The following is a 19,490-nucleotide window of genomic DNA, read 5'->3' on the forward strand; positions in this document are numbered from 1 at the left end:
GTCCACCATACTTAAAAAGAGCTCAGGGTGATGTTAAAACAGACAAAGTACTGCAAATAAGTTGTTCACTATAGGGATGTTTGGCTTAATTCAGCCTTCGCCAATCTGGTGGCCTCCAGAGATTTTGGACTACAACTCCCATCAGCCTCACATCATACGGTGCTCCAGGCTGGGGCTGATGGGAATTGCAGTCCAAACATCTGGAGGCTACCAGATTGGGGAAGGCTGGTCGAATTCATTATTTTGTGTTTGTGAGAAAGCCATGGAATATTTTTCTTGTTATTTGTTCCCTTCCTATATGGAGATAAGATGGGAATACTTGAAATAGTTGCTTGCTCGCATATTTTTTTTAATTGCCAACCACATTAGATTTATAACTCAAAAGGTGGCCTGGTATCCTTCTGCAGCAGAGTGTCCCCTTGGAATGCGTGGCCTGCCTGGCTGAAATGGGATGCATTGTTTGACTGATCAGTAATGGTACAGGTTTCAGCATTCTGCCCATTGTATTATTGCATGCACCCTAATCTCTGAGCAGGGAGAGGCTTCCAGGGGTTCCAGCGCTTACCCAGAGTTTTGTTTCCTTGGAATGAAGATTCATGGAGGCTGTGGTATTTTTAGAATATATGGTTTTATTTACACATATATTGAACCTGAGCTAGATCATGAAAAACTATGGAATGCTATAAAAGAAATGGGGGTGCCAAAGCATCTGATTGTCCTGATGTGCAACCTATACTCTGCACAAGAGGCTACCGTAAGGACAGAATATGGAGAAACTGACTGGTTCCCCGTCCGAAAGGGTGTGAGACAGGGGTGTATTTTATCACCCTATTTATTTAATCTATCATACGGAAAGCAGGATTGGACCAAGATGAAGGAGGTGTGAAAATTGGAGGGAGAAATATCAATAATTTAAGATACGTAGACGATACCATACTACTAGCAGAAACCAGTAATGATTTGAAACGAATGCTGATAAAAGTTAAAGAAGAAAGCACAAAAGCAGGACTACAGCTGATCGTCAAGAAGACTAAAGTCATGACAACAGAAGATTTATGTAACTTTAAAGTTGACGAGGACACTGAACTTGTCAAGGATTATCAATGCCTTGGCACAGTCATTAACCAAAATGGAGACAATAGTCAAGAAATCAGAAGAAGGCTAGGACTGGGGAGGGCAGCTATGAGAGAACTAGAAAAGGTCCTCAAATGCAAAGGTGTATCACTGAACACTAAAGTCACGATCATTCAGACCATGGTATTCCCGATCTCTATGTATGGATGTGAAAGTTGGACAGTGAAAAAAGCGGATAAAAGAAAAAACAACTCATTTGAAATGTGGTGTTGGAGGAGAGCTTTGCGGATACCATGGACTGCGAGAAAGACCAATAATTGGGTGTTAGAACAAATTAAACCAGAACTATCACTAGAAGCTAAAAGGATGAAACTGAGGTTATCATACTTTGGACATATAATGAGAAGACATGATTCATTAGAAAAGATAATGCTGGGAAAAACAGAAGGAAGTAGAAAAAGAGGAAGTCCAAACAAGAGATGGATTGATTCCATAAAGGAAGCCACAGACCTGAACTTACAAGATCTGAACAGGATGGTTCATGACAGATGCTCTTGGAGGTCGCTGATTCATAAGGTCGCCATAAGTCACAGTTGACTTGGAGGCACATAACAACAACAACAGAACCTGAGCATAAGATGGAGGGGCTCACAGCATTAATGGTCCAACAGATCCTGCTTCCCCATTAGGTTTCTAGGGCAGTCCCCAAATCCATACCTTGGTGTTCAGCACAAGAGCAGTCAAGCCTCTCTTTGCAGCTCCAGACCAGACTAAAGCACACAGGCCACCTCCTGTCCCCTCAATGGGGTAGGGGGCTACCCTCTCCCTGAAAGAGCATCATCAGCCAGTTGTTCCTATGGCAACAGATCTGTTCTTGACAAATTCTTTAGACATGTAAACCAGGTACTTGACAGATATGGCCAGACCCATTACTTGAACAAAGAGACCAGTTTGATCAGTTCAGCAGATTCCTTCCACTGTAGATCCCAGGCTTTCAGATACAGAATTATAGGCTTGGAGGGGACCCAAAGACATCATCCAAACCAACCTCCCAGTCCTATAACAATATATATGGTTGTTGATTCATTTCATTTTTTAATTGCTTCCCAAAGCAAATTTCAAATCCAATACAGATTCAGACTGGGATACAAATCTTCACTTAAAAGGCTTGTTGAAAAAAGGCCTTTAATAGGTGCTGAAAACTCAACTCCGCACTTGCTTGCGAGTATTTTCTTCTGAATAAACCTGACTCATACACCAGATTGGGCTCTGAACCACTCCCCTGTCTGCGTTGGAGGAAGGGCCGGGCACAGGTAGGGAACAAAAGTTGTGGGCCACATTCTCCCCCTCCCAATATGGAAAAGATCTCAATTTTAGCTTTTGTTCCACACCCTAGTCGTGAGGTCGGTTTCGGTCCTCCTGGTCCAATCCCACACGAAGCAGGTGCTTCTATCAATGTTACCCTTTATTAATTTTAGCAAGTGCCTAAAATATATTAGGCACTACACAGGAGTGAAATGAACGGGTCGTTCTAATCTTTTAATCTGCACAAGGCTGGTTCCCTGAGGACCATCTTTGCCCCCAAGGGAAGCCTTGTCTGTCTCCCTTTCTTCCAGCCTAACTGTCTCCACCCGATTCCTTCCCAGTCCCCTGAGGCTCTTCCTGGAGGCCGGTAAGCTCAGTTTTAATCCTTCTTCTAAAACAGGTTTCCTCGCTGGTGGAGCTTTTGGCACAAAGACAGACCCATCCTACATTCTTCTGGCTGATTTCCACTTGTTCTCCTGAGAACAGGTGCCGACTTCTGAGGCTTCCCTCTCTCAGGTGTTGCTGAAACTCATTTGGGACTAGGGATGGGCAAATCTGTCCATTTCGATTTCTCTGTTTCTCATTTTAGGAAGCATAAGAAGCCGCCTTATGATTATTCAAGCCATTAGTCCACCTAGTATGGTCTACACTGACTGGCGGCAGCTTTCCAGGGTTTCAGGACCGCTCTAGGTTTTAGTCCACCTTTCAAGGAGCTGCCCAAGGTGCTCCTTCAAAGTTTGGACTAAAACTAGGAGCAGAATCACTGCCCCACTGACATAGGAGCCACCAGTCTCAGCTCACTATGCCTAAGCCTAGCCTTCACTGCGGGGTTAAACCTGTGTCTGGACTGTAATAGCTAAGGTGTTGGGCTATGACCTGGGTGACCAGAATTGAATCCCCTCTCAGCCATGAAGCTCACTGGGTGACCTTGGGCCAGTTACAGTCTCTCAGCCTAGCCTACCTCACAGGGTTTCTGTGAGGATAAAATGGTGCTGGGAAAACCACGTACACCACCATGAGCGCCTTGGAGGAAAGGTGGGATATAAATGTAATAAATAAATTTAAAAATATGCTACCTCAGGCTGAAGGTAAGGGCTAACTACCAGGGCTGTGGAGTCGGAGTCGTGGAGTCTGAGTTGGGAACAATTTTGGGTGGAGTCGGAGTCAGTAGAAATGTACCGACTCCGACTTCTTCATAAATGGCAAATGTATATTAACTAGTAATAACAAATTTACTGTAGTAAAATGGTAGCACAAGGCATTTCATCACCATCACGTGAATCCAGAGCCCAATCCCTGGAGCTGATGGGAGTTGTAGTTTAAAAAAGTAACTTTTCCAAGCTCTGGATGCAAGTGGTGGTGATGAAATGCCTTGTGCTACCATTTTACTACAGTAAATTTGTTATTACTAGTTAATATACACTTGCCATTTATGAAGGAGTCAGAGTCAGACAGTAGAAGAATAGAGGAGTCGGAGTCGAAGGTCTGGCGTACCGACTCCACAGCCCTGCTAACTACATCATAAAATGCTCCAGTAAAATAATAAATCCCTGCACCCAGAAAATTAGTGTACCTGAAAGGAGGATTCTAGTCTCCTCCCTAACATTCTACTTTTCTATATAAAAGGGATATTCCTGAGGTATTACAGTCAAAGCGCAGGTTTACCACCTGAGTGAGAACTAGGCCTTAAAGAAGCCCAAAGTACATGTTATGAACAGGAGTCACCAACGTGGCAGCCATAGGCACCCAAGTGCCCACAGAGGGCTTCCCTGGTGCCCAAAGGATCCTCTCACTACCTCTCCCCCACTGAAATTAGGCTTGAAAGCAGAATTATGGAAGAGTCTTTTCGATGAGGTGCGCCTGGCGCCTTCTCTTCTATCTTTTCAGCGCCAGGTTAAAACCTTTTTATTCTCCCAGGCATTTTAATGCTTATGTTTATTGTCAAGTTAATTTTATTCCAAGTGGTTAAATGCTCAAGTTGTATGTTTTTAGTGATTTTATCTGATTTTTATTTTTACTGTATTGTATTTTATTCTTTGCTGTGAACCGCCCAGAGAGCCATTGGCTAAGGGCGGTATAGAAATGGAATGAAATAAATAAAATTTTATTGCCCTCAATAGGCCTCTGTGTATGTGTTTGGTTGTGGTATGTGTGGTGCTCGACAGTTTACAAATGTGTTCACAGGCCAGAAAAGTCAGCAACCTCTGCAGATCTGTGAGTGGCTCTCAACATTTTAAATTTAATACTGAAAAGCAGCCACAGGGGATCCAAATCTGATAGAAAGAGCAGCAATGAGGGAAGTGAAGAACATTTTAATACATCTACAGAACACCGTTTTATCCCAATTTAAATCACCCTAAGCGATTATTTGCATGGGCCCACACATTTAACACCATTTTGCTCTCAAAGCACAGGACGGGATGCAAGTCTGTATCATAGTGTAAAGGACACTCTCCTGGAGATTTGGGTACAGTCGGAAGGCACATGAGGCCGCCACCTTGCTGAAGCTAAGCAAGTCTGGTTAGCGCCTTGGTGAGAGACCACCTAGGAACTACATATATGCCACCTTGGGTTCCTTGATGAAAGATGGGATGTAAATGTAAGAAAATAAAAATGGCTTAAAAATTGTTGTGGACCTTGTCAGAGACAGTCTCCCAGTCACTGATATATCCCACATCAATCACGAAGATCATCCAGAGGAGCGCTTAGTCCTCCTAGATTACAGGGACCTGACTGGCTTCAACTGGAAATCAGGCTTTTAGTATTACCAGTCCCATGCTGGGAAATACTTTTCCAGCAAAGCCTTAGCAGGCATCCTACTGACTTTCAGGCATCTCTTGAAAACCTTTTTTATGCTGATGCGGCTCATACATTTGCTGTTCCACGGAGCGAGGTTGGGTACAATTGCATTCTCCGGCCACATCTCTGGGGAGTGCAAGGAAATGTATATCCATACACCCATCTACAGCACCCTGCAGGAACAGATTTCCCCATGAGGAGCTCCTCCAAGCAGTTGTGCAGTTCCCCTCCCACCCAATGCTAAGAATTTCACCTGCTTGCTGAGCAGATGTCAGTAAGCCATGGGCTGGTTTTCCCCGGTCAATCGGCAACCCAAAATAGGCTGAAAGCAGCCCTAAGGCTCAGAATGCAGACAGTGGTGGCAGCAGGCTTAAGAGAGTTCCAAAAGACAGAATGCCACCCATGGAACTGTTCAGAGGGAATGGGGAGAAGGCATGCCTGCTAGAGTCAAGACTATTTATTTTTATTCATCCAAGTCTTCTGGTCTTGGTTTCTTAGTACATAGTCTAGAAAAGCATCCCTCCCTCCCCTCATACAGCTCTACTACAAACTTGTTCTAACCCTCAGTTTAGAGAGTGGACTATTTTACAATCTGGGGAAGTTTTATCATTCTAGTTTAATCCAATAAGGGTTTTTTGGTTGCTGAAAAAGCCAACTTAGTAGTACTAATACAATGTGGTGGTTTAACTATAGAAAGTTCATGTTAGTCAACTCATTTCAAGTGGTTCAAAAGTCTGTGGGGTTTTGTTATTAGCCCTTAAGGTGGCGATACAGATCACACCCAGCTTGCACAGTGAAACATTGTCAAATTAAAAAAAACTTTATTTTTCTGAAGATAACATTTTTCTTTTTTATCTGCATGAAAAATCAGTTACAGAATATGAAAATTGTCTTTTTTTAAATCATAGACTATTTACACCAAGAAAAGAAAACGGCATTTTTAGCCGCAGCAGCTGCATTTATTCGACAACGGCTCTTTGCAGACACAGCCCTTGGCGCAGTTGTTGCAGCCAGCCGGGCAACAGGAGCAGCAGCCTGAAAGAAGGTAGAAAAAAACATTAGAGTGTTGAAGAAATCAATGACCTTTGAAGTAATTTAATTTAGCAACTAAGGGCACAATCCAACTCGTATTTACACCTGGCTCAGGGGAGTTGGATGCAGCAGATCTCCAGCTGATCTGGCTAGGTCCTGGCTCAGCCGGGCTACAATGGTGTAAATCCTTCAATCTGGCTAAGCCAGGACCCAGCTGGCTGTGCTGAGACTGGTACAAGTGGAACCAGCGTTAAGGCCCCAAAAGAGGGCATGTCAGGGGAGAGGTTAAGGCGAGGTGACTTAGGACAAATCCAAGGCACTTCTGCAGGTCCCAGTTCAGGCAAAAGTTACACCAGGAAAAAGGTTGGTGTAAGAAAATAAACACACCAGAAGTCAATGGAGAGGGCTTACTCCCTGGTAGGGGTATTTGGAAGAGCAGGCTTTTACTTTCTGGTCCCTATGTGCAGCTCCAGGCTGAGCCAGCATCCAGCCATCCCAGAGGCTCCTGAACAGCAATTGGATGTGGTAGAACTTTATGCCGGCTTCTCTTGCTCCAGCACAACTTATGCTGGCTTCCCCTGAGTTGGAATGCTCTGTAAGAACCAGTGTGGTGTAGTGGGGTTAAGAGTGCTGGATTAGGACCTGGAATTAGGAGGTAGCATCCCTGCTCAGGTACAATGGCCACTAGGTGACCTTGGGCTAGTCACAGTCTCTCAGAATAACAAGAAAAGTAAGTGGTTAAGATGCTGTCCACATGCATAGGGATGTAACAGCCTGGCAGATATAGCTACAAGCCCAGAATATGCAAGTCATTTGCATATCAACAGTCTAGGAGGAAAAGCAGTTCTAGTTTACAAAAGCTTTTATGCCTCCTTGCTTGGAGAAGTCATTCGCCACAGAATTTGCATGTTTCCAAGAGGGGAACTTTTGTTTCTTGTGATTTGTCTGATTTGTATTGGGTGTCTGAGAAAGACACATTCAAATTATGGACATTTTATTATATTCTGGATGGATCTCAAGAGATAAACTTTTCATGATTTTGTTGAAGAATAAGAAAAGGTTTCATCCCTATTAAGCACATGTGTTGAAAAATCAGCTTAAGGCTACTTGCAAGAACATCCATTCTGCCCAAGCCTATGCATATTTAGTCAGAATCAAATCCCAGATAGTTCAGTGGGAATCACACTTGAGGATAAATGTTTAGGATTACATTGCAAGCTCCTGTGGCAGATCAACATCCACACCTTACATTTAAAACACATGGCTTCCCCCAAAGAATCCTGGGAACTGTAGTTTACCCCTCACAGAGCCACAATTCCCAGCACCCTTAAGCTATAGTTCCTAGGATTCTTTGGGGGAAGCCCTGTGCTTTAAATGCATGGTGTGCGTTCACCTGCAAAACTTTTAGCTTCTACATTTTAACCTGCTCCTTTTGATACAAGACCTTTGTCTTTTCATTGTATTCCCTAACCCCCTTTTCATGGGTTTACAAAGTAATACTCACTTTTTTTGCAAGAAGTACATTTGCAATTTTTGCATTTGCAGGAACCAGCACAGGAACAAGAGCCCCCTGAAAGAGAAAGAAAATATACACCTCACTGAATTAAATTAAAATTGCTAGAGCCTATTCTAAATTGCACAAAGACTGAAGGGGAATTTGTATAATTTTATTAAAAGTTGGTAGTTCTGAGAATCTGAACAGAGGTCCCTTATTTTTAGACAAGGTTAGATAATTAAGTATCTTATTCTCTACTAAACTGCTGAACCCTTTTGGACAACAGTAAGCAAGAATCTCCTGGACCACAGATTCCTACAAAGAGTTCAGCTATGCGTATTTCCACCATAGCAGTAAAATTCAAGTACAGAAGTGACTAGTGAACTGCATCCTTGACCTTTCAAAGAGGAAGAGCATTTGAAGTTCTGGCAAAGCACCATAATGCAGGGGAGCATTTGAAGAACTGTTAAGACGTGCATGCCCTAAGGAAGCTGGACAGAGAAAAAGCAGCTCTGCTCAAAGAAACACTCATGCAGCATCCTGCATGCAGATTACAGGTTAGAGCCAGCAAAGTTAGCTTTGAAGGACTGTTGCAAGATATATTCCCCATAGGAACCGGTGCCCTGCCACAATCCCAAACAGATTCACTGAGAAGTCAGTCTTTTGTATAGTGAACCACAGGGAGAACTGCAGCCTTAAAAAGTCCTGCAATTTATAAAAAATGCAAAATGAGCAAGTACAGGATGACCCCTTCTCTCCAGACAGTGATGTCCTTACCTAATGTTAGATTTCATGGTCTCTCAGCCTCCCACTCATTTTAAAATGCCATGTGTGGTAAGCCAGCACTGCTGCGTTTGGGAACTCTTCTACTAAGGGGGTGGTGGCTGAACTTCTGTACCCCAAGCCTGCCGTCACAGCCCCACTGTCCCTAGACAGACCCTCGGCACCACCAGTTCAGCCTTCCCCTGCCTGCTAGCCTCCAGATGTTGCTGAACTGATTCCAGCCCCCATCAGGCCCAGCCTGCCTGGCCCAAATTATGGGAGGTGTGGTCCAAAACATCTGAGGCACTGCCTTACACGGAATCAGACCACTAGCCCGTCTAGCGCAGTACTGTCTACACTGACTGGCAGCTCTGCAGGATTTCAGGCGGAGAACTTTTCCAGCCCTACCCGGAGACACCGGGAATTGAACCTGGAACCCTCCCTCCGCTAAGCAGATGTTGACCACTGAGCTATGGCCCTTGCCCACGGAGAGCACCACGTTGGGGAAGGCTTTTCTAACTCCCCCACGCTGACTGGTAGCGGCTCCACGGGGTTGCAGACAAAGGTCTTTCCCCAACTCTACCAAAAGAGACCCAGGGGTTAGCCCTCTAAGACCATCAAGAGAGTCCTAGAGCTGGCTCAGGCCAGCGGGCCACCCAGCCCAATGTCCGGTTCTCGCAGTGGCCAACCAGATCCTTCTGGGGAGCCCCCGCAAGCAAGTCCTGAGCGCCACAGCACTCTCTCCACTCGCGATTCTGAAGCCGACGTGGCGTCAGCGCATAGCCGTCACGGCTAGTAGATAGCCATGGATAGCCTCAACCCTCCACGAATGGGGCTAGCCCTCTTTCAAAGCAAACGCTCCCGTCGCTATATCCACAGCTCTGTATAGCTCTTTCCAAAGTGGCAGAACCACCACAAGGCAGAGATGCATGCCTACTCACCAGTGGCGCAGGTGCAATCCTGAGGATCCATCGCGGTTGCAGCAAGGCTTCCAGTAGCGATCAAGACACGCAGCGAGACGAGAGCAAACCTGTAGCTCGAGGGCTGCCTCTGCCGGCTTATTATAGGCAGGCGAGGCGAGGCGAGTGCAAAACGCCCGCCCCTTGCCTGCGCACGGGCCGCCTCGGGGCAGGCCAAGCCGGCGAGGGGTGCAAAAAAGAAACCCGCCCAGCGCCGTGTGCAAAGGAAGGCGACTTCTCCCGCAGTCCGCTTTGCACGCACCTTCATATCGGCGCCGTCGTCGAGGCTCAGCACAGAACCGCGTGCAAAAAATAGAAGCAATCTCCCGCCCGCGCTCGTTTTCCCTGAGGCGTTGCACAATCCAGCCGCCGGGTCCGCGTGCAAATCTCGATCGCCTGAGGCTACTTTGCCAGGTTTTGCAAGGGGGGGAGTGAGACTCCCTGCGAGGTCGTTTCCTCGCCCTCCCTTCTCTCTGTGCCCCCTCTCTGGCGCCACTGGGCACAGTAAGGGTTGCTGTTGTGAGGGCAAATAACATAATCATTCTAGAGCGCGGTCAATGCTTTCCCACCATCCACGCAAAGAAAGACTGGGAATACTTTTTTTGGGGGGGGGGACTGGCTTCTGCCGCTGAACTCTTTTAACAAAGTACACTGAGTTATGTACAGCTGCCATGCGCAAACACATGGCGTGCCGTTCACTTGCTGCCATCCCACGGAATGCCATTACCTAATTGTGTTTCTCACACACGCACTACAGCACTCAAGGTTGTGTGCAAATCCCTCTTCTCCCTTTCAAAGTGGGCGCTTCTCCTTTTGCCAGGTCTCCTGGGCTGCGTGCAAGCTCAAAAGTCCTTCCCCCGGCGCATGGCAATACAAACAGTCTGCCTGGGCGTGGAACTGAGCGCCGTGTGCAAATGCCTCCTGGGTGCCGCGCATGAGATTTATCTGGGGAAACATGAAATGCTGACTCAAGGGTGAGTCAGCCATCGTGTGACAAGGGACAGCGAAGTAAAGAGAAGGCAGTTCCTGAGAACTGTGCCCTGCTGGGCTCCTGCTGGGAGGAAGGGTGGGATGTAAATCAAATAATAAAATTAATAAATAAACGATGATTGGGTTTCTATGCCCATTTAGGGACTAGACAGGCCCCACAGAATCCCAGGGAGTCTGCAGTGTGAAGCTGCAATGCTGGAATTCAGTTGCCGATTTTATTCCATCAGACTTGATCTCTGTAGGAACTGAGTGGCCACATCCATACCATGCTTTGGAAAATACTTACACCACCTAACCACTCTCAGCATCCTTTAAAAAACTACAATTCCTAGGATTCTTTGGGGAAAGCCTTGACTGTTAAAGTGGTATAAGTATGCGTTTGGTGTACGGTGTGGATGTGACCAGTGACCAGACAAATGCAAGAAGTAAAAGACAACCGTTTTGGCCCATAAGAAAAAACAACAACACAGTCATGTTGGGGTAGGATCTTTGGGCTCTTCCAGACAACCTGTTACCCGAGCGTTCATTCTGATTTGCTTGCGCAAAGCTTATAGCGGGGTTTTTTAACCTGCGGTCACAGAATCACAGAATTGTGGTTGGAAGGGACCTATAAGGCCATTGAGTCCAACCCGCTGCACAGCACAACTTAAAAGTGTCTCTGACAGGTGGCTGTCCAGCTGCCTCTTGAATGCCTCTAGTGCTGGAGAGCCCACCACCTCCCTAGGTCATTGGTTCCACTGTCGTACCGCTCTAACAATTTTTTCCTGATGTTCAGCTGAAATCTGGCTTCTTGCAACTTGAGCCCATTATTCCGTGTCCTGCACTCTGGGACGATTGAGAAGAGATCCTGGCCCTCCTCTGTGTGGCAACCTTTCAAGTACTTGAAGAATGCTATCATATCTCCCCCCACTCTTCTCAAAGCCAAACATGCCCAGTTCTTTCAGTCTCTCCTCATAGGGCTTTGTTTCCAGTCCCCTGGTCATCCTCGTCGCCCTCCTCTTTGTCAGCATCGTTGGGGGGTCCATGAGTGGGCTTAAGGGGATCCTTGAACCAGGCACGGAAATAACCAATTTCCAGTACAATAAAATGAATTGTATGCAAAACTGTGTGTGTATGTGTTTAAGTGCACTATTCTGGAGAAGGGTCCATAGGTTTAATCAGATTATCAAAATGGTCTGTGACCCAGAAAAGTTCAAGAGCCACTCACTGGCTTATAGGGAGGTTAGACTTTGGTCTGTATCAAGCATTTATTCAGATGTGTTTGAAGTGAGGTTGTATGACAGTTCATTCCTGATTGGCTTGTCGGTTGTCTTCCCATTAATCCATCTCACTTTTCAGTACATTTCCCTTCATAACCACAAAGAGTTGTTGTTTTGAAGCACATTTGCTGCACTAGAGCAGTGGTTCCCAAACTTATTTTTTCCCGTGGCTCACTTGAAAATTGCCAAGGGTCTTGGTGGACCACGGAATGATTTTTCTGCCAGTCGTCGCAATTGTAATCTGCCATTAGATGCTCTTATGATTTTCATTCTTCTTTTATTTCTTATATATTGTATCGTATTAGCATCCCATAGAATTCAACTCTTTCATCAGGGAGATGTCAGATAAAAGTGAGTAATGTTGAAGTCACAGAGTCTGTATTTAGTCATCGTCTTAAGGTGGAGTATGGGAGGAGGTAATAGACAATTAGATTCAACTCTCCTAGATGCCCTATAGGGTTTACATTACATCAAAAGTGGTTTCTAGTGAGTGAAACGAGAGATGAAGCTATCATTATATCAGAATGATAGAATAGTGTTATAGGCAGTAGTGTAGTGGCAAATTCGGAAGTGCAGGGTCCCTTCATGAGAGTCGCACCATGCGCCCCTGCCTGAGCCATGCCCTCAGGATTCACTGTCTGTTTTGCAATTAGAGAATTACAGAACCCCTGCTCTTCTCAATCTCTCTTTCTTTGGGGGATAAATGTTGCCAGAAAATTTTTGATTTTAAGAATTCTGAAATGAAGGCAAGTGTGGGACTTGGATTTAGGAGACCAAGGTACTTTGCCATGAACTCACTTACCCTAGGAGCCAATCAGCATGAAAGGTGAGGCATGTGTTAGCTACTGAGAAGAGCCTTCTCAGTGACTGACTCACCTTTCACTCTGATTGGCTCCAATCAGCACAAGGAACCATGTGCTTAGCCAAGTGGGAAGACTTTTCAGTGGCTAACACACTCCCCTTTCATGCTGATTGGCTTGCTCCCCAAAAAAGTAACAGGCCTATGACACCCCCCATGACCCCAGATGACTACACTTCTGGTTATAGGAATGTGGAGGGGGAGTTGGATGATGTCTGTGAGTCCCTTGGTATATGTAAGATGGGAATTTGTAGTAGAAGGAACTGCTGAAGTGGTTAAAATCAGTTTCTTTGTTAAGTTAATGGTCCTAGCCTGACTTGTTAAGTGCCTTATCTACATGTCTAAAGAGTTAGTCAAGAATGGATGTGTTGTTGCCATAGACACAACTAGCTAGTGACGCTTTCAGGAGGAGGGCTTCAGGCCTTTCACCCCAGCAGCGGAGAGCTGACACTGGGCCCGAACCGAGGTGCATGTTGGGGGGGGGGGCTTCTTAAATCTTCTTACAAACCAAATGTTACTATTTTCTTTAAACAAGTTCTTAAGTGACTTTGGTTCAACTTAGGGTGAGAAAGTGTGAAAAGAAATGAAGGAAATTTATCAGATAGTACTTACGTATATTAGAAATAACACTATTCACAAACCCAAGTGAAAATAAACAAACTTAACATTTTCAATACATCTGCATTGCTAAACTATTTAATTCATAGTGTTATACACGTCTCTGAACTGGGGCCTACTACTAATAGTTTTGCTCTCAAGGTATATGTTGTGCTTTGCCATGTCTGAATCATATTAATAAATGTTGGTGCTTATTTATTTATTCATTTAACCAAATTCATATACCACTTGATTGTAAAAAAAAGCTTTAAGGGGTTTACATAAAAACATTTAAATTATCGATAAAATAAGAACAAATAAATAAAAACATTTTTAAAACAATTACAATAGCAACATAATACCACGGCTGCAACATAATACTAGAACTCGTGGACATGCAAAGAAGCTGAATGTTGGAAGATTCAGGACAGACAAAAGGAAGTACTTCTTTACGCATTGCATAGTGAAACTATGGAATTTGCTCCCACAAGACACAGTAATGGCCACCAGCTTGGATGGCTTTAAAAGAAGATTAGACAAATTCATGGAGGACAGGGCTATCAATGGCTACTAGCCATGATGGCTGTGTTCTGCCACCCTAGTCAGAGGCAGTATGCTTCTGAAAACCAGTTGCCAGAAGCCTCAGGAGGGGAGAGTGTTCTTGCACTCAGGTCCTGCTTGCGGGCTTCCCCCAGGCACCTGGTTGGCCACTGTGAGAACAGGATGCTGGACTAGATGGGCCACTGGCCTGATCCAGCAGGCTCTTCTTATGTTCTTAACAGACTAAAACGATTAAAACATCAGCATCTATATGTTTGGACAGACTTGCCTAAGCAAAAAAAAGAAAGTAAGCAGTCACCGAAAAGAATACTGCGGAGGCGCCCGCCTGATGTCAGTAAGCAGGGAGTTCCAAAGAGTACGTGCAGCCACGGTAAAAGAGCGATTTCTTACAAGAGCAGAAGGAGTATTATGCAGTGCCAGTTCTACAGATCAAAGCACTCAAGTGGGCACTTGTGGCTTTCGGCTCCTCTTCCTCAGCCTCAGTGTTGCCTTTGTAGAACTCAGCAGGGAGGAGGGGAACAAAAGTGGCATTGGCTGGCGCTGCTAGTCAGTGGCTCTGCTTGGCCTCTCTGCCTTCCACCCTTCCAGTCCCAATGGGCATCAGCCACCTCTCTGTGTGAGTATGTGTGTGTAACATTTGCAGGGGTGAATCTGCAAGGACAGGAAAAGTTAAACACTCCATCTCTGTCCCACAATGATTCTCTGCTACAAATACCCAGCCTTCCTTTGACATTACTTTTCTGTGGTCTTCTCTGTATGGCCCCTGAATTTGAAACGCCATCCCTAAGGAGACACATCTGGCATCAACATGGCATTATTTGAGTAGATCTTGAGAGCTCATATAATATATTTACAGCTGTTACACTATTTAAAAAAATGGACTGCCTTCAAGTCAATCCTGACTTATGGCTACCCTATGAATAGGGTTTTCATGTTAAGCGGTATCAAGAGGGGGTTTACCATTGCCTCCCTCTGAGGCTAGTCCTCCCCAGCTGGCTAGGGCCTGCTCAGCTTGCCACAGCTGCACAAGCCAGCCCCTTCCTTGTCCGTTACTGCCAGCTGGGGGACAGCTGGGCTCCTTGGGACTATGCAGCTTGCCCACGGCTGCACAGGTGGCAGGGCATGTAACCCCTGAGCCACTCATTGTGGGAATGATCTTTAGCTGGTCCTTGACACCCAGGAGACATGAGTGGGGATTTGAATTCACAGACTCTGGACTCCCAGCCAGGCTCTCCTCCCCACTGGGCTATACCTGAAGGTAATTTGAAACTTTCTTCTTGATGTACTTTGTGCCCACTTTAGGTAGTCAATGAAGTAAATCTGTTGGCAATGAAAGCTTATCTCACAAATGTGGTTCTGGTATTTGTCTGGATTTGATGGTTGAAATGCTGTCTTATGTTGTGTTATGATTCACTATTGCTGGGTTTGACAGTTTTGATAATGTTGGATAAATAATGAAGGAGCTGATTAACTAAGAAATGATAAACAAGTTTTACATGGTATTTTACAGTTTTGTATTTTGATACAGTTGTGAACCTCCTTGGGAAGAATTTTATTTTTGAAAGGTGGTAAATAAATAAATTTCAGAGTCAGGTTAATGCTTTCCCATTTGCCCAGGTATTTTAGATTTGTAATCAGAACTGTTTTTGTTCCTTAGCTTTTATATTTTTAGCTTGCCTTTTCCATTGTTGCTTGTTGTGTTTTTGTAATGTAATTTATGTTGTGTGAATTATTTTTGCACACTTTTATACATCTCTGTGGAACCTCAATGAAGGATGGTCGAGGAATATTTTAAATTATATTAAATAAATTTAAAATAAATTTTAAAGAGAGACATCTTGTCCTGCTCTTAGAGAATTGATCAGAAAGAGAAACCCACAGTTTGTTAAAGCAAAGGTGCATTCATTAAGAATATAGCAGCAGTCCTGCGGGATCGGCCAACAGCCTGTCTGATCCAGCATCCTGTTCTCACAGTGGCCAACCAGATGTTTGTGGAAAAACCCCAAGCATGAGCTAAGCACCGCAGCACTCTCCCTGCTTGTGATTCTCTTCAGAGGCATCCTGCCTTTGACAGTGGAGGTAGAACATGCAGTTATGACTAGTAGCCACTGATAGCCTTATCCTCCATAAATTTGTCTAATTTTAAAGCCATCCAAGATGGCCATCACTATGTCTTGTGGGAGCGAATTGCAGAGTTTAACCATGTGCTGGGAAGAAGTATGAGTCCTGAACCTTCCATCATTCAGCTACGCCGGATGTCCCCACTGGGTCTTAGTACTGAGAGGGAGAAAAACACCTCCCTGTCCACTCTCGCCACACCATGCACCTGCATCTTACACCCCCTTCCGCCACAACTCATCTTTTCTTCTAAACTAAAACATATCCCTCTGTAGCGGAAAAGGTAGGACTTCAATGCAAATTACATCTGGGAAGTAGAGGAGCAAATCCATAGGGGTCAAATGTATAGCCTTCTTTTAGAAAAAACCTACCATGTATTGTAGGAACATAGGAAGCTGCCATATACTGAGTCAGGCCATTGGTTCCTCTAGCTCAATAATGGTCAGCAGCAGCTTTTCAAGATCTCAGGCCAGGGTCCTTCCCAGCCCTAGGTGACTTAGCCTGGGACTGAACCTGGTACCAAATGATGCAAACTTTTTTCAGAGGGGAGTTTTTCCATCCCCTTGATCATTTTGGTTGCCCTTTTCTGAACCTTTTCCAGTCCTGCAATATCATTTTCGGGATGACAAGGATGATTAATCATGTTTCAGGTGGGCTGTCTTTCTGCCACGATTGCAGCAACACTTCCAGGGGAAGGGGGAATGCGATGCTGTTAAATGATGACAAACAGTCCAGCAAATATTGGCTTTGTTGTTGTTGTTGCAAGGGTCTCTCTCTCAGACCCAAGCAAACAAGAGCCTTGCAAGTAGCATTCATTCTGTGAATATTGACCCACAAACACTAACTCTGTTTTGATTGTTTTTTAAAAAATGTGCTGTGTGTATTTGATTGCACAATTGGTAGCTGGAATTTGTGCCACAGACTGATCCAGAGAAGACACAATGTTCCTGGGATTAGTTCATTAATTTCCCAATGTTTTGATGGTGGTGGTGGATAGGAAATCCGATCCTTTCCTTTCCGAGTTATGCTGCTGAGTCACCTTTGACAAGAAATCTTTATGGAGCCAGGAAGGGGGGCCTCTGCCAATCAAGGCAGACAGCAACTGAGCTAGGTAGACTATTAGTCTGACTTGGTATAAGGTGGCTTGCTAAAAGAGCAACGTTCACCTCCAGACTGTGAGTATTTTGCAGAAGGGATTACTGACGCGCATCCTGGAAATTTGGGTTTGTAAAAGTCAGTGGATTAAAGGCCTCTGTTGCCCTAGCACAACCAATCCACTTTTTGTTCATGGACCTTTTGCAGCTAGGAAAGTGACAAATGACTGATGAGAAGACACATCACCACCACTGCATGAGCAACTCGGGATGAATGTCATGTAATCTCCCTGGAAACAAACCAGAACAATTCCTCAATAAAAGCCAGACATAGTCTAACCTCCACATAAGCTTTGTGCAAGCGAATCAGCATGGAGGAGCCCAAAGCAAAATCAGAACTTACCCACACAATCCAGGAAAGGGCATACCAACTGCATTTCTTAAAGGCAGGAGTGGGAAACTGGCCCTCCAGGTGTTGCTAGACTTTAACTCCCATCATCCCTGACTATTGCCATGCTAGTTGGAGTGATGGGAGTTGGAGCTCAGCAATATCTGGAGAGCCGCAGGTTCCCCATCTTGGCCTTAGTGCAATGTTCCCAAGCCCCAGTTCAGCACCAACGGCATGATTGTCCATCCTCTTAAAATGCAGAGTGAGGCGGACAGTTCTGCTGCTATGTCCTGACTCCCCCCCCCCCCGCCGCCAGCCTGGGATGGGGAAGAACTTCAGTTCACATTTAAAGGTGAATCTACCTAATTTGCACTTTCCGTAACAATATGTGAACTAAAACAAGCCATCCTTTGAAATTCACCAAATTTTGCAATGCAGCTGTCCAGACACATGCACAGAAATGCATATAGTGAGGTATAACGTTTATAAAAATGCATGTGTTAGTGAAAATAATACACAAAAGTGTGTTATATTAGGGAAAATACGATTTGCAAATATGTGTATATTAGGGGGAGGGATGCACTAAAATGCTGATGACTTTTCCTGAGGGCTTGGGAAAAAATCGCAAACTGATGGAAATCCGGAGAACTGAATTTAAGATTGGGTAAATGAGAAATGGAGAGAACCAAAATTGCTAGATCCATCCCTTTCTAAAAAAGAGGGATGTGAGATTTGAGTCATGCCTGATGGGATGATGGTGAATGGATGCATTTTTAGATGCAAGCACTGGACCCTTTTGCTATTAGGGTCCTTTTATTGTTTAGGTGGCCTTTGCATTCTCCGAAGTGATGGTTGACTGAGGTCCTTAGTGCTTTCACCCTTGGTTTACTGCTTCCCCCTGGTGTTTTAATGATTTTTTTGTACTGTGTTTTAGCAGTTTTGTTAAGTTTTATACTGAAATTATGATGAGCCACTATATAAATATTTTAAGCAAGTGAGACCTACAAAAGTGGGATTCCACTGACAAGCATAGTATGTGGGTGGGGCAAGGCATTCTTGGTTGTGGCTCCAATAGAAATGGTCCCCCCCTTTTCAGCCTGAGGGCCACATTCTTTTCTGGACAACTTTTCAAGGGCCAAATGCCAGTGGTGGGTGGGGCCAGAGACAAAAGTGGGAGGAGCAACAAATATACATTCTATCGTTGTGTAGTAGGCTAGTTTACGCACGCACAACAGAGCTTGGAAAAGTTACTTTTTTGAACTACAACTCCCATCAGCCCAATCCAGTTGCCATGCTGGCTGGGGCTGATGGGAGTTGTAGTTCAAAAAAGTAACTTTTCCAAGCTCACACACACGCACGCATGCACACACACTTTTCTATCCTCCATCCAAGCATGTAAGAGGCATAATCAGAGTTCAAGGACGCGTTCAGGCCAGGAAGAAACACTTGGCGTGTGAAGCAGGGCCAGGGATGGGTGTGGCCAAGGGAGAGGGGGTGTGGTCTGGTAAGAGTTTGAGGGCCAGATGGGGAAACCAGGAGGGCTGCAATTGGCCCTTGGGATTGAGGTTCCCCACCCCTGTCCAGAGATACAGTTAACTTCCTCCTTACTGAGTTTTAGACATGGTTTGAAGATGCTCCTTTTCAACCAGCCCCTTTGGCCCAGTGACGCTGCTTGCCTTTCTGCAATTTAAGATTCCTACAGTAGTTTTGTCTAATTGATTGGACTGTTCAAAATCCAAATGGACAGGGCTATCAATGGCTACTAGCCATGATGGCTGTGCTGTGCCACCCTAGTCAGAGGCAGCATGCTTCTGAAAACTAGTTGCCGGAAGCCTCAGGAGGGGAGAGTGTTCTTGCACTCGGGTCCTGCTTGTGGGCTTCCCCTGGTTGTCCTCTGTGAGAACAGGATGCTGGACTAGATGGGCCACTGGCCTGATCCAGCAGGCTCTTCTTATGTTCTTATGTTCTTAATCCAATCTTGATTCTTAGGGTGGTTCCTGTCTGTTGCTATCCTTGGGTGGTTTTCAGTCACATACTGGTAAATTAAAGGTTGCACAATTAAAGCTGCTTTGGCATTCTTGCACAACAAAACTGCATCCCTGTCCCGAACTGGACTTTTCTGAGATTAAGGAAAGTCATGGGGAAATACACTGGGAAACGTGTGATAACAATGGTTTGATGCAACATCATATGACTTC

General features: G+C 45.0%; 1 protein-coding gene across 1 annotated transcript; it reads right to left on the bottom strand.

Annotated features, from left to right (window-relative positions):
- Positions 1–5,979: 5,979 nt before the first annotated feature.
- LOC133369235 (metallothionein A) lies at positions 5,980–9,517 on the bottom strand. Its single transcript, XM_061594299.1, has 3 exons — positions 9,409–9,517; positions 7,715–7,780; positions 5,980–6,213 (listed from the first exon to the last, which is right to left on the bottom strand). The coding sequence occupies exons 1-3, from the start codon at positions 9,437–9,439 to the stop codon at positions 6,119–6,121; spliced, it is 192 nt and encodes a 63-aa protein (XP_061450283.1). The 5' UTR covers positions 9,440–9,517; the 3' UTR covers positions 5,980–6,118.
- Between the last annotated feature and the right edge of the window lie 9,973 nt (positions 9,518–19,490).

Source organism: Rhineura floridana, chromosome 13 (assembly GCF_030035675.1).
Source record: "Rhineura floridana isolate rRhiFlo1 chromosome 13, rRhiFlo1.hap2, whole genome shotgun sequence".
In the NCBI taxonomy this organism is placed as follows: domain Eukaryota; kingdom Metazoa; phylum Chordata; class Lepidosauria; order Squamata; family Rhineuridae; genus Rhineura; species Rhineura floridana.